Source organism: Lepisosteus oculatus, chromosome 14, assembly GCF_040954835.1.
Source record: "Lepisosteus oculatus isolate fLepOcu1 chromosome 14, fLepOcu1.hap2, whole genome shotgun sequence".
Lineage (NCBI taxonomy): Eukaryota > Metazoa > Chordata > Actinopteri > Semionotiformes > Lepisosteidae > Lepisosteus > Lepisosteus oculatus.
In genome coordinates this window covers 50318137-50333135 of record NC_090709.1, presented here as the reverse complement: position 1 = coordinate 50333135, position 14999 = coordinate 50318137, and the positions used below count along the sequence as shown (strand labels likewise).

General features: G+C 47.5%; 1 protein-coding gene and 4 non-coding genes across 5 annotated transcripts; 1 reads left to right on the top strand and 4 right to left on the bottom strand.

Moving 5' to 3' along the window:
* Window positions 1–558: 558 nt before the first annotated feature.
* Window positions 559–640, bottom strand: trnal-uag (transfer RNA leucine (anticodon UAG)). Its single transcript has one exon. It is a non-coding gene; the product is annotated as a tRNA-Leu (tRNA).
* A 3625-nt stretch (window positions 641–4265) lies between these two features.
* Window positions 4266–4353, bottom strand: trnay-gua (transfer RNA tyrosine (anticodon GUA)). Its single transcript is given in 2 exon segments — window positions 4266–4301; window positions 4317–4353. It is a non-coding gene; the product is annotated as a tRNA-Tyr (tRNA).
* Window positions 4354–5104: 751 nt separating this feature from the next.
* Window positions 5105–5410, top strand: LOC138242714 (histone H4-like). Its single transcript, XM_069198272.1, has one exon. It carries the CDS (start codon window positions 5105–5107, stop codon window positions 5408–5410), a length of 306 nt encoding a protein of 101 aa, XP_069054373.1.
* A 306-nt stretch (window positions 5411–5716) lies between these two features.
* LOC138243860 (U7 small nuclear RNA) lies at window positions 5717–5772 on the bottom strand. Its single transcript, XR_011192478.1, has one exon. It is a non-coding gene; the product is annotated as a U7 small nuclear RNA (small nuclear RNA).
* Window positions 5773–14745: 8973 nt separating this feature from the next.
* trnaf-gaa (transfer RNA phenylalanine (anticodon GAA)) lies at window positions 14746–14818 on the bottom strand. The gene has a single exon. It is a non-coding gene; the product is annotated as a tRNA-Phe (tRNA).
* Window positions 14819–14999: the final 181 nt, after the last annotated feature.

The following is a 14999-nucleotide window of genomic DNA, read 5'->3' as shown; positions in this document are numbered from 1 at the left end:
GAGCACTGATGACCTATCTGAGCTAATCGATAAAACCCACCCAGTGGATACTCTAGCAGAACATCAAAGAACATTCACCTTTGTATCCAAAGAAACCACAGGAACAACATCAGGTAGCACAATCAATTCCCCTTTTAAATCTTTCCTGTAAGGTATGCTATGTGAATTCATGAAGTTAATCCCCTGATCTCTTTTGAGCACGAACAAAGTATTTCTGATGGAGCGCTCTGTTCAAAGATAAGCTATTACCCCTGCCAACGATTCGGCGTGAAGAATTAAAAGTTTCACAGACAAAAGCAGCTCACCACCACAGCCAATATTGAATGTACTGTACTTGCCGGTACACTATCATGTGCACTGCCTCAAAAGTGATCTTGGCAGATGTTGTTCCCTACATAAAGCTGAACATGCCAAAGAGAATTTTTGTTGAGAAAACAAAATATTTTTTCTGCCTTGATGTTTAGCCTGTCTTTTAGAAAGTCTATCTCTAAACACCTCCTGCAGCCTAACAAAAAGCACTTTTACTGGTCGTATTGCAGGTCTTAAAACACTAACATTTGGCAGCGGTGGGATTCGAACCCACGCCCCCAGAGAGACTGGAGCCTAAATCCAGCGCCTTAGACCACTCGGCCACACTACCTTCCTCCATGTCTGTCTTCCTCACATTCCTGGCTTGGACTGGGGGGCTTCAGCTCTTGTCGTCCGATGATATCATGACATGTGGAAGTGACTGCAACTTTATCTTCCGAGATGCTTTCAATAGCACAAATGCTACTTTCACCGGCACAAACATAGCAATAACGAAAGAGGTGGGTTTCATCCTTTGTGCTGTTTGTAGGGGCGCAACTCTACGTCGATCTACTGACTTGAAGAGCAAAAATCAAAATCCTCTGCTATTACTGTTGCTTTTTTCATAGTTTCTTTAAATCCTTCATTTGAACATAGATTTTGAAGGATATTGATGATAATACCACATAAATTGTGGTTTTCTTGTGATCGCCAATTTTTTTCAAATACCAGCCTTTTTTACAGTTCCTTGCGTGTTTCACAAGGTATAATAGCCCCCCTCGCATCCTCAGCTAACATATTTTAAAATTACAATAGATTATACAGCATGCATGTTTTCATTTATATTAAAATTAAAGTAAATATACCAGAATACATACAGTGCTAACCCAATAATTCTTGTCAGGTTCTCCAACAAATCTGCGTTGTTATTTTAACATGTTTCAGCTGAGGGTGCAACAGGAGTATAAATGAATTTTCCCGCCAGCCGTTCAAAGACCAAATTCCATGAGTGAACATTATTTTTTCAGAAGTTGCCGGTATTGGACTTTGCCGGTGGTAATGAATTATATCCACAACTGTTGTAGTAGTTCCTTCTTGAAATTCGACACGTGCAAAGCACTCGTAATATCATAGGTGTTAAAGTTCGCTGAGTCTATTTGAGTCATGGTGTGTATCCCTGCCTATCATTGGGAGACGGGTAGCTTTTTTACACTCAGATTCCAATCTTCAATGCTTTGTGTGAGAGCTTACATAACTTTCATTTTCTCACATTTTCTGACGACTGTTCCAAAGGGGCACCCTGTCAATTCCGAATACTTTTCAAAAATCTGCCTGCATGTTTGATTATTGTCATTTCATTTTGAAAAAGTTCAATATTGATCATAACTAAAGAAAATAATGATCACGAACAAAAAAGGGATAAAGATGCGAGTCGATCTTGAATCACAGCTGGGTGACACGGTCTTCTGTTCTGATATGGTTGTACGAGAAACAGGAGGAATCGCCAATCTCCTATAGAACATGAGTTGAATCAGGAGTGAGACATTTCGTATACTCGTGCATATGTCAACGCCTGACCTACATCGTAAAACTAACATTAAGTTGTCAGAGACATTCATTTATATACAAACAAGAGACAGACCAAGTAATAATTCTACATTAGTTCAGGTGGGTAAACCTGAACTAACTAACTAACTAACTAACTAATAAGCCTATTAATAATTCTACATTAACGTGTCCTACACTGATCAGACTAATTGACATGGTCTGATTCAGAGCCTGTGCAGTTCGTGCTAATTACAACAAGGACAGTTCTGAACCCTCATCACCGAACTGAGCACAAGTTCAGCTGTTCTCCAGTTTTGTTACGCATGGTTTTTCATTGCAATTGAGTTCAGAGCTGGAGCTGAACTCCAGACAGTACAGTGTTTTGGGTAAGTTGTTGAAATTCGCATGAGGCTGCAGACAACTTACCTAAAGTGTGTTCTATAGCTTTCAGGTGGAGTTCATTTATATAAAAGAATGTAAGTGGTATAAACGAAACAAGCCAGACGGCAGTCCAACCTACAGTATAATTTTCTGATGGAAGTCCTGACGCGTTATTCATTACGCCACTGACCCTGCTATTGTAGTGCTAAAATAAAACACGTTTTCTACATTTATATCTGTTTAAAAATCACTATCTAAAAAAGACAAAGGGTTTGTGTGTCGCGCTAAAATTCCGCTTCATTTCGAATGCAAATTAAAACCATTTTGTTCCAAGAAATCATAAATTTGTCACATCCTTCATACTACTAATAAGTATACGAATAAATACTCGGAAGAAGCCGCTCAGGTATTAGAGAGATTTAAAATCGGATCGGAGGATTTAGAGTCCAGACTGCAAACCAACAGCTGACACAGGTCTTTTATAGAACCGTTTTGATTTCCTCTACTTTGTCCCCGTGACGTCATTGTCCTGCTCACAGCCGAGCCCGACACACGTCTGGTTTCTGTCGCTGGGTGCATACCCTGCGGTCCATGCGGGTCCTAATACCCCAGTACAATGACGGGGACACTAAACTGTAAACAGGTGCCGTCCTTCGGCTGAGACGTAAAACCGAGGTCCTGTGATCATTCAGGAGAATGGTGGTGGTGGAGGGGAGTCCCCATTACCTGTAAAGCGCATTGAGTGGAGTATCCAGAACAGCGCTATATAAGTGTAAGCAATAATGATGATGATGATAATTATTATTATTATAATGTAAAATGCAATAAAAAAATCAAACTTTGATTCAAAATAGATTAATGTAAAAACTGATAAAGCTAATGCTTTTTTCAGGGCTATATCTACTTTTTTAAAAAAAAGCGAAGTCTGTCGCGATTGTGAGAGTTAGAGAATGTGTTCCAGCGGGTGCCTTCATATCATGAGCGTCAGTCTCGCCCGTAGCTGCGAGAAGGTTAAAAGCGCACAAGTGATCTGTAGACGATGTTCGGGGAAGAGCTAATTCTGTTTTCAGCACAGGGAGTGAGAATGAGCTCAGCCCGGCTCCCAGCAGAATCCATTCTGGTTTGGTTACTGTTAGACTGTGCGTCTGAGGCTCTTTGGATCGCAACGTAAAAAAAACAATTGCTCACATCGTGTGACTTCCACGACAGGAAGGAAAGATATCACTTTAAAAAATCAGAACTAAAGATTTGGATCCTGGGCCTCAACTTAAAAATAAACAGAGTTTAACGACAGGAAATTGATTCCAGTTGTCAGATCACGTATACGCATACCTTAGCTTTGTGCAACAACCTGAAACTTTCAGGTACCATAAATAATATTATTGCTAAACATATGCCATTCTAATCTGCAAGCGACCAGAATATAGAATACGAATTTTTGTGCTTTGGAAGCGCTGGCCTACCTGTATCAAAATATCAGATTGTGTTTCTGCAACATTTCGTGCACAGTACGCCATTTTATCTAAAACAGTCACAACGAGGGCTTTACATGCAGTCTGGGGTATTTTCCCCTTTTATATTTTTGCCACTTTATATCGAACCTGTTATACTCCCAGAAGTGCACAGTAGCTTGTACTTAATAAAAATGTACAATTCACCGCTGGTATAAACAGATGTGTGCCGTGTTTGCCTTTGTAAGCATTTGTTTAAAAAATAAGTTCACAATATGATAAAAACACAGAAAGCACAAACTTTATAATACAACGATACAAAATCAATACCAAATCATTATGCCAATTAAGTAACTATCCTTTGAAAACAGAGAACACCTTTATATCTACAAAAAACTTGACATTTGTATGTATTTTTGAATTACAAAGCAGACAGTGTAGTCCCTTAATTGAAAGATCAGATCTTGGCCAAAACAAGACAATCAAACGTGGGCTGAATTCGGAACAGGAGCCTTTGCTTAGTCGATTATTGAGCTTTTGATCAATGTCTGAATAAAACGTTTTTAACTCTTTGATTAAATTACACAAAAAGCACCTTCCTTCAAGCCGGAATCGAACCAGCGACCTAAGGATTCCCTGTTGACTCCACTACAGTCCTCCACTTTACCAACTGAGCTATCGAAGGAATGCTGTGGCATTGCTTTCTGGCACATACTGCCCAATGAAGTAAAATGTGAAATGGGTGATTTAAATCCCACTTCGACATCAAGTTTCCAACTCGTTTCCGTAGTCTCATTTACCTTGAATTTAAGCCACGAACCAGGATTCTACTGTATAAACTTCCGGGGATATTACAAAATGTTTGATGGGGCATCAATCATTCCAGGCGGAAATTGATTCCTTTTTTTTCTCGAGGGATCATATTAAACATTTCATTAGTCTCGAGAGGAGGATCACCATGAGACACAAAACAAACAGTTTCTTTCTGTCTTTATTAGAAAGTAGCGATTGTGCTACATTAATAATATTTTCGTGGAAATAAAGAAGTTGTAAATTTAAAAAATTTATATTTGAATCGAAATGTGGTTTTGAGTTAAATATTAGCGTGTTCATGTAATTAGTTTGTGTTTGTCATTACTATATATATTGCCATGTTACTAGAATTTGTAACTGAAGTTTACTAGTTGTGTTTTTTTATGATGATTAGACATTTGAATACAATATTGTATATAATGTATAATTTGAACTACATATTGTTCAGGTGTGAATAATTGTATATTTTAAGAATACATTTCTAAAACAAATCATTGGCTTTATTTACTAGTTTCTACACCTATAAAAATCTTTCTTTGATGTATAATAGACATCAAAGAAAGATGTCTATTATACATCAAAGATGAGCAGTGTGTGTCGTGTTCACAGCTGATAACTAGAAGATGTCTGGAAGAGGCAAAGGCGGAAAGGGACTCGGGAAAGGAGGTGCTAAGCGTCACCGTAAGGTTCTCCGCGACAACATCCAGGGAATCACCAAGCCCGCAATCCGCCGCCTGGCTCGCCGTGGGGGAGTGAAGCGGATCTCCAGGCTGAACTACGAGGAGACCGGCGGGGTGCTGAAGGTGTTCCTGGAGAACGTCACCTACACCGAGCACGCCAAGCACGCCAAGAGGAATACCGTCACTGCCATGGACGTGGTGTACGCGCTGAAGCGCCAGGGCCGCACCCTGTACGGCTTCGGAGGCTAAACAGGAGCGGAGCTTCACTACCGGACCCCGACGTATAAACCCAAGTGACCCAGTGACATTTGTCACTGCTGAGGTTGCTTTATGGGTCTATTTTCTATACTGTGCTGATCAATTGGAAATCAAATGGCAAAAAAGACCCGTTCCCGCACCTAAGGTCAAATATTAGGAATCAAAACTGCTTGAGTGTATGGAAGCACACAGCTTTATCAAGATTTCCAAGTGCAAGATCTTTTTATTCATAAAAGACCCTATTTATGTTGTATGAGAAATATAAATATTAATACAGAATCCTTTTTCACCAAATAAATGGGGTTCCTGACTTCAGAAAGCCTTCTAGACAAATACTAAAAGAGCAAAAATTCAATTTGGTAAATGAAATGAAAACACATACCCTACCAAACCTTGAGTACAGCCCATTCAGGATGATAATACAAAACCATTTATAATTCAACAAATAAAACCTGTCAACTGGTAATCACCACTTATCATAAAAAATAAGTAGCAATACACAGTAGGGGACTCTTGGGTGCAAGTTAAATCCATGCAAGAAGGGGTTTAGTGTTATATTTCCAAATCAGATATGCAAATGAGAGATCTCAAAGCTCCCATGGTATGGAATGGAGCTGCTCCCCTCTTCTAGTTATTCACACTGGAGTTAGGTTACATATTAGCACATTTCATCTAACAGTTGCTCCAGAAACAAAAACGTAAACAAATGATCTGGAATGTGACCACACCTATGAGAATGTAGTTCAACAGATAACTTGTAAACCTTGTCATAAGATGTTTTTTGTTCTACAAAATATACTTTATTCTGCAAAAAAAACATCTCAAAAGGAACATCTCACACATATTAACACTCCATGTAATAAAAAACAACGGCGGAACGGAGATTGATTGTCCGTTATCAATCTTTGCGAGTGGGGGCGGATTTGCGCAATTAAGAGAGTCCCTCCAAATCTACCACTTGCTATTGTCCTTTAATCTCTGTATAGGTCCCAAAGTCCATTCCAGCGCTCCCTCGCCGTGGGGAGACCCCATTTGGCGACGTGGTGCTTCGTTCCTCCTCCTGAGGTCCGCCAGGATCCTCTCCTCCAGCTCCCTCGCCCCCCACTTTATGTTGTGCCGGATGAGAGTGTTCCTCACCTTCCACAGTCCTTGTTTTGTGAGGGACAGTAGCAGCCCCCACAGGTCCTGTGTCCCCTTGTCCAGTCTGGTGGGTGCCAGCCCCCAGCAGAATGTACTGGTAACTGAGCACTGCATCCTTTCCCAGGAGTTGCATAATGTTGTCCATTCTGCCCCACACCACCTTGGCGAAGAGGCAGCTCCAGAACACATGCTCCTGAGTCTCCTCGACAAAACACGTGTCCCGGGGGCAATGCGGATTCCTGGTTAGCGAGTGTCTGTAGAGGACCTCTCTGGTAGCCAGTCTCTTGTGCACAGCCATCCAGTTGAGGTCCTTCAGTTGGTTGTCAAGTTCTTTGGGCTGTGTCCTTTCCCAGACTTGTCTGGGAACCTGCAGCCTTTCGTCAGCGACCAAATGCCCCCTCACCTCTTTGTACAGGGCTCTGTGGTTGGTGCAGAGCTCTGGCTGTCTCTTGGCCTCGTACCTCCTGCTCCACTTGACAGCGTGGGTGTAGAACTTCGGTCGCCTCTCTGCCTTGGGCCCAGTGTTTGACCACTGGACCAAGTGCCTCATCGGGACGGAGAGCCACAGCCTGACAAAGTACTGGTACTTGTGGCCAATGGGCTCCTGCAGCGCCCGACAGAGGTTGCAGTAGAAGATGCAGTCGAGTTTCAGGGGGAAATGTGGGACATCTCGAACCCCTTCCTCGACCGGCTGACACATCCGGTTTTCGAGTGATGTACTCGTACTTGCCGCCCCAGACGAAGCCGAAGATAATCCCTTGCAGCGCTCGTCTGAGTCTGGCCGGCAGCGGGTACACCACCGCCATGTAAACCAAAGCCGGCAGGATGTCTGCTTTCAACACCATCACTTTCCCTGTGTAGGACAGCGACCGCGTTTTCCACAGACCCAGCTTCGCATTCACCTTGGCGATCCTCTTGGTCCAGTTGTTGGTCTCATTGTCCTGGCTCTGGAAGGAAACCCCCAGTATTTTGAGGGGCTCCGTGCAGAGCTTGAGATCCTCCGGCACTGTCGTCCTGTGCTTCCAGGGCTCGAAGAACTTCAGTTTTCTCTTTCGGCGGTTGAGTTTCGACCCCGAGGCTCTGGAGTATTGCTCCATGACCTGCAGGGCCCTCCTCAACCCCCTGTCCGACCTCAGGAACAGCGTTGTGTCGTCGGCGTACTGGGAGATCTTCAGGGTTTCCCCCGCGCCTCCCGGTATCTCCAGGCCGTCGATGACAGGGTCCCGTCTCACCGTCTCTGCTAAGGGCTCTTGAAGAGGAGATGATGCCCTCCCTCATGGTGTCTCCGAGTTTCCCCCGGCGGAAGATCCACTTCCACCAGATCTGCCGCCAGGGTGTCCCAGAAGCAGGTGTAGAATTCCTTGGGGAGTCCGTCCGGCCCCGGCACCTTGCCATTCTCCATGGACAAGAGCGCCGCCTTCAGCTCCTCGGCCGCGTTCGGACCCTCCAAGTCCTCCCTCACCTCCTCCGGTACTCGTGCCTTCAGCTCCTCCAGAAAAGCATCGCCTGCCTCCACCTCCGTCTGCTTTTCTGAAAAGAGCTCCGTGTAGAAAGCGGTGGCCGCTTCTACTTTGTCGCTCTCGTCCAGCACTTCCTCTCCATCTCCTCGTCTCAGGCCATGGATCACCCTCTTTTTCTGGGCTCCTCGGACCTGATTGAGTTTGTGGAGCCTCTCCTTCAGGTCCCGTGCCCGGGCTGAATTGAAGGCTCCTCCCCCGTTAGCCGAGCTGTACTCCTCCTCTAGTTGTCTCTGGAGTCGTGCAGCTTCCTTCCTCTCCCTGGCCTCCTTCCGTCTGCAGTACGTCTGCGCCAGGGTTCGGGTCCTGTCCTTCACCGACTCCCACCATTCCACCATGGAGCTGTAGCCATCTCTCAGATCGACCCAGCTCGCGTAGTCTTTACGGAACAATGCCTTGAAGTCGTCTTCCTCCAGTATCTCCCGGTTCAGCTTCCAGTACCCACGACCGAATCCCGGCAGGTTGGTGTTAGCCACCACCGTCAAGCGCTCGTGGCTGGAATACCACTCCGGGGACACCGTCGCCGATTCCAGGGAGCAGGTCGTGTGCAGAAAGATGTAGTCCATGCGGCTGCACACTCCCCGGGAGTTTTTCCATGTCGTTCCGGCGTCGTTAGGGCGGCACCGTCTGAAACCGTCTACCAGGGAGAACTGCTTGAGTAGCGACTCCAGCTCTGCCGAGCTAGCGTTGCTCCCCTTCTCCCGGTCAATGTTGAAGTCCCCGCCAAGCACCACCTGTCTGTAGGTGGTGCAGCAGCTGGCCAGGTCAGCAAACACTTCCTTCCGGATAGAGGGTTCCGTCGGAGCATAGACATTAATTGCTCTCAACTTCTGCCCCCTCCAGTCGATGTCTGCGACCAGGATCCGGCCCTGCACCACCGAGAAGGAGGAAACCAGCGTCATCTCTGGGTTTCTGAGGAGGATTCTCACTCCGGAAGAGTGGACCCCTCCTACGCTCCAGCATGATTCTCCCTTCGTCCATTCCCTGGTGAATGTCAGCTTGTCCCTTTCATCTTTCAGGTGGACCTCCTGTAAGAAACAAACTGAGAAAGACTTTGAGACCAGATCATGAAAGTCTCTTAGCCCTCTCACGTTAGTTGTTAGAAAGGTAAGTTTCACAATCATGATTAAACAAGTGAAAGTTGAACCTCCTCTCTTTGTGCTTACAGTGGAAAACTTGGGAGTCTACATCTGGGCACTGTTTAGCCTAGATGTAACTCCTCTCGTTCGGGTCCTGGGGGGAATATGCTGGGCTCCCTCCAGGTCTCGCTGGGGACTGAAAGGTAAACATGCTGGACAGGTCCAGCCCTACCATCAGTCCCAGCTCCAGGGCGGCTTCAAAGTAATCTTGTCTTCCTCGAGGATACTCTCCGCCACCGCTTCGGGAAGGCTTTTTTCTTCCCTTTCTCCAGGAGTTTCGGGGACCTCCAGTTGCTCCTGGGCCTTGGGGGAGGGGGGCTCCACTTCCTGGGCTGCCTCTTCCTGTTGTTCCTGGGCCTCAGGGGAGGGGGTTCCGACTTCCTGGGCTGCCTCTTCCTGTTGTCCCTGGGCCTCGGGGGAGGGGGTAACCTCTTCCTGGGCTGCCTCCTCCTGTTGTCCGTGGGACTCGGAGGAGGGGGGTTCCGTTTCCTGGGCTGTCACTTCCTGTCATCTTTGGGCCTCGGGGGGGGGGGTTTCCATTTCCTGGGCTGCCTCCTCCGGTTGTTCCTGGGCCTCGGGGGAAGAAAGTTCCGTTTCCTCTAGGACGAGGAAACGGTTCTCCCTTACCACTGTAGGAAAACCGGCTCAGGGACGCCAAATATGTAAGAAAACCGGCTCAGGGACGCCAAATATGTAATCATAGTGGCTCTCTGAAGGCACCAGTTCTGTAGGGTTTGGGCATTTACTGAGACAATTATTAATTGTAGCAGTAAATCACAAAGTTGATTCTTTTGATGGCTTTAGAATCCAACCATGCGACATAACTCAAACAACGCACACACACAGGTACTAATACACGAGGATACATTTATTAATACATAAAATATGCATGTAAACCTAACAGATCTTATCGAGAGGGTTATCAGAATACAAAAGATATATATTCAGTCAGTTACGAAGTGTTACACATATCAAGAGGACATACATTCAGTATATCATTCATTAAGACCGTTTCGTAAAGTGAACTTAGTTACAACTTCTACATTAGATACTCAAAACAAGAACATAACTCTTAGGAATTAAATTGATATCAACTGGTTGGGATTACAATTGAATTCTCGAGCAGTAATGCAGTGAAGTTGAATACTCATCCAATCTCTGGGGATTCAGATCTCCTGCGGGCACAAAGAAACAGTTGCAGGCTGTTGCTGTCCAATCTGCGCTCTCTGGCTCGGTGCCAGGCTGTGCTGTGCGGCTTGCGATGGTGCGCTGCAGATGCTCACTGACCGGCTAGTTAGTGTTGGCTTTAACTAGCAAAGTTTGTGCACAGGAGAAAAGATGACTGTGGGTCCCAGCAAGTCAGGAAGAGGACTGGTTCGTTCCTGATGAAGAGCTAGTTCTGAATAGTGATTCAGCTGTCCACAGTTCCGACCTGTTCACGAGGCCTGCTGCTGGTTACTCTCTGGCAACCTCCACTCTAGACTCTTAGAACAAAGGAAGGTTCTGGCACTCGGACACACTGGCCGTTCCGTGGTTGTCCGGCTGAGTCTCAGGATGGTCAGGAGGCGCTCTGCGAGAATGTCCTGCCCTTGGGAGCCTTCTGCTCCTGGGCCGTCCTGCCCTGGAATTCTCCTTTGAATTCCCTTTAGAACAGTCCACAGAATCCTCTCCAGAATCTTACTGAATCTTACTGAATCTTACTGAATCTCGTGTTGCCTGTTTTTACCTGGAGGAACTTCAGCTCATTGATTGGCTGAAAGTTCCATGGGCACCAGAGTCCCACGTGGGTTACTCGGCCCTACCAGTCCCTGATTGGTTGATCAAGGTGAGATATGAGTCACTTATTCCCGACACTTAGGAATGCAGTCCAGATGTCCAACTGGCACTCCCTAGACAGATAGGCGCCAATGGGTGACCATTGATCATGATAGCCAGGCTTAGCTAAGTGCATCCCCTTTTGGGAGCTGTCCTTATCAAAAGAAAACATCTTAAATCAGCCTGCATGAATAGTTTCTCTGTGGCTGCACCACAGAGATGAACAGAGAAATGGGGCCTCATTTGGGAAGCTCAGAAACACTTAATTCTGCCTTATTATTAAGCCTCGCCGCTACACCACTCTTTTCTTTTGTCCTTCCGAAGGTGGATCCTCTTTCCCTTCTTGCTCGGAGTTATCCAGGGCCCTTCCTCCCGTCAGCCATTTTGTCCGTCGTCCTGGCGGCCATCTTGAGGCACTGGTGCGGCTGGGGTGTGGCCTCGGCAGTTTCGGTTATCTGCGGGGGAGGTGCGGGTTCTTTGTTCTCACCTCTCTCCCTTTGTCTTGAGACCGGTTTCTGCTGGTCGGCTTCCACCACCTGCGCAAACGAAGGTTTGCTTACCTTGCATTAGTGAAGGAGGTGTCCCTCGGCACCGCATCCATCGCACTTTTTGGCTGCCCGGCAGGTTTTTGCCAGGTGCCCCTCTTTGTTACAGTTGTGACATCTGACGATGTCACACGTGTTCTCCTTGTGGCCTGACTGTCTGCACTTCTTGCAGAAATCCGGCATCCTGGGGTAGTAAAGGTACCCCCTGTTGGCTCCGATGTTGAAGCGGGCCAGGGGGTGCTGGAAACCGTCGACGCCCTCTAGGTCCTCTTTCAGGAGGACTCGGTACTGGCCTTTGCCGTACCAGACGCCGCAACTGTCCCTGATCTCCGTCGGTTTGCCCACCACAGTTACATACCTCCCTAGGTACGCTGTTACCAGTGCCATTGGTACGTAGGGGTTGTACGTGAGGATTGTGATGGTCCTCTGGTTTGTCTTCCTCATAGGCTCCGGCCTGAAATCAGAGAAACGGGGGTGCTTACCTTTTTCTCTGATCATTTTCGTTGCCTTTTCATATGAGGCGTCCGTGGCTATGTAGGCCTCCATGTATCTCTCTGCCTTGTTGTCTTGCAGGCAGTAGAGATCTCCGGCCACCAACTGCAGGATCCCTCTCAGGAAGGTAATGAAAAAGGATTTCGCAGTTGGCATCGTCTCTGTTTTCTTGGTCCAGTGGAACTGGATCAGTGTCTTCTTGTCTGCCATCTGGAAAGGAGAAAAAAGAAAAAAGGAGAGAAAGAGAGAGAGCAAGGTCCTGTGGAGAGGACGGTTTAGCTGCTAAAGGAGCAGCGAGTGAGCCCTGGACTTTGTCCTTGTGGGCAAAGCCCAGCTAGGTGCAAGCGCAGGAGGAGAGAGAGAGAGGGAGCGGATAGCGCTTCTGAGTCTCGAGGAAGAAAGCAAGCACCGCGGGCAGGCCACAAGTACCTACTCCCAGCCAAGAGGCCAAGGAGGTGGAGCAAGAGAAAGGGGGAGGGGAGAGGAGAGAGCAGAGAGAGAGAACGTTGCTGCCGGATCCCAACCAGCTCAGCTGCTGATTGGCCTTAACCCCCTAGGCTCAACCTAGGGCGATACCAGCTCAAGCACTCTTCAGGATCTTCGATTGCCTTCTAGAACTTTGGAAAGACAAGAACTGCGGGCATGCCACTTGAACTTGATCTTAGCCAAAAGGCCGATAAAATTGGATTCCAGCTCACTGGCCCTGCAAAACTTAGTTCAAGACTTTAAACTCTCAGACACATATAGATGTATATATCCCACAACAGCAGGATATACATGGTCAGGGAGGAATAGCAGCTCCAGAATTTACTATTGCTTTGTCTCAGAGAGAGTGAAAGTTGTTGGGGTCACTCTTCAGCCTGTCTTCTTCTCAGATCATCAGGCTTTAGGGTGTAGAGTGGAACTCCAGGGCGGGACTGTCTTTGGCCCAGGCCTCTGGAAACTCAACACAAAGCTGCTAGAGAACGAGGGGGTAGTATCCCGCTACAAGGAGAAACTATCACAGTGGCTGTCCTTGCAGTGTCTGTACGGGTCAGTAAGAGAGTGGTGGGAGGAGGTGAAGGTGAGGACAAAGGCCTTTTTCATGGCTGAGGGAAGGAAGGCTGCTGCCAGACGGAGAGGAGTGCTAGCCAGGAAACAGAGGCAGCTGCAGCGTCTCTACACGATGCTGCACAGTGGCTTCGATGTGCTTGAGGATATCACCCTTTTAAAAAAGGACATCCGGAGCATAGCCGAAGAAAGCAGTCGAGGAGTGCTGTTAAGAAGCAGAGTGCAGTTCTTGGAAGAAAATGAGAAGTGTACCTGCTTCTTTTTCAGGAAAGTGGTAGGCTCCAAGTCTGTCATGGAAAGTGTAGTTGATGAGGAGGGAAGAGAGAGAACAGAGCTGAGTGCTATCCTCTCCTGCATCGAGGCCTTCTTGTCACGGACGTCCAAAGGGACTAACTGTGGGGAGCAGGAGTGCGGAAAAAGACCCATATGCGTAGCGGCGAGACGGGAAAAAGGCCCGGGCTCATTAGTGCAAAGAGTTCAGGAATGCCGTATAGAAACCTGTGCCCTCAGGGAGCGGACGTGGGGCGCCCTGGTGCTAGGCGGGTCTCAGGACATCCGAACGTCAGTGCTGAGCGAGGACAGAGTGCAAGACCCTGAAATATATAGCCCAAGGGAAAGAGAGGGAAAGGAAGGACAGCAGACCAGGAACTAGGGACAGGACAGAGAAGGACCGCCCTCTGGCTGCAGAGCGCGTGACACTTCTACTCAAGACTGTACAGCTCTACAGAGGTAAAGGATGAAGAAATTCATTTTTTTACCTCAAAGCTAGAAAACGTTTTGAGTGAAGAAGATAGGGAAGTACTTGAGGGGGATTTGACAGTAGAAGAGCTGAGAGGCTATGGAGAGCTTACAGAAGGGGAAAACTCCGGGTGCTGACAGGCTCCCTAAAGGGGCGTCTGCTTTTACTACTCGCACGAATGAAGGCAAAAAAAAAAGGCAATCGATGTGAACGAACGGCGCTTTACAGAGGAGTACTGCCTGACTGGATCGTTGATGAACGACAGAGGCCACTCCGACCTCTTCTCGGTTTTCTTCAATGACTTACTAAGGATCTTCTTCACATTCGCCCATGCAGGGGAAGCCAGTTACACCAAAGCAAACGCAGGAAAGTGCATTTCAAGCAGAGACCAGGAGGGACTTGTTTACACCGAGAGTGGGCGGAGAATGGAACAATACGCCCAGCCCTGTTGCTGGAGCCGATTCTTGATGAGCTCTTGGGCTCACTAAGAGGCCCCCGCTGGATGCTAATCTTCCTGTTGTTCTTGCAGGTCCTGCGCTGCTTTTGAGCCGACAGAGCTCGTCCTGGTCTGTCGGCACAGCCCAATTGCAAATGATCGGCTCCGCGTACAGAAGGAACGTGCGTTTGGTACAAGAGTGCACGAAGGCACCGGAAATACATTGGGAACAAATGACCGGTCGCTCAAGACCTCTGTGAAGTACAGGAGCGTGCAAAACGAGGTCTCGAACCGAGGACCTTTCGCGTGTTAGGCAAACGTGATAGCCGCTACACTACAGAAACCTGTAGGGACTGCTGCTGGTGTCTCGCTTGCGTTTCGGGCTGAGAAAGGGACGCGTCACTTTAGGCAGGGGGCGCTGGAGAGAGTGACAAAGGGCGCGATGAAACAAAATGCCGAAACCCGGGATCGAACCAGGGACCTTTAGATCTTCAGTCTAACGCTCTCCCAACTGAGCTATTTCGGCAGTGCGCAACGCCCACAGCCACCTGCTCCAGCCTTCCTGTGTTGTGGCATGAGCGCACCAAGAGTAGCGGGAGAGTGTTGCAGGAACGTCACTCAGAAGGAAAGCCACCCAGCTGCGCCCTCTGAGCTCTGTCCAGCGCATCTTCCTCGCATGGACTCCTGCCTGCGACGGGCAGGAAACA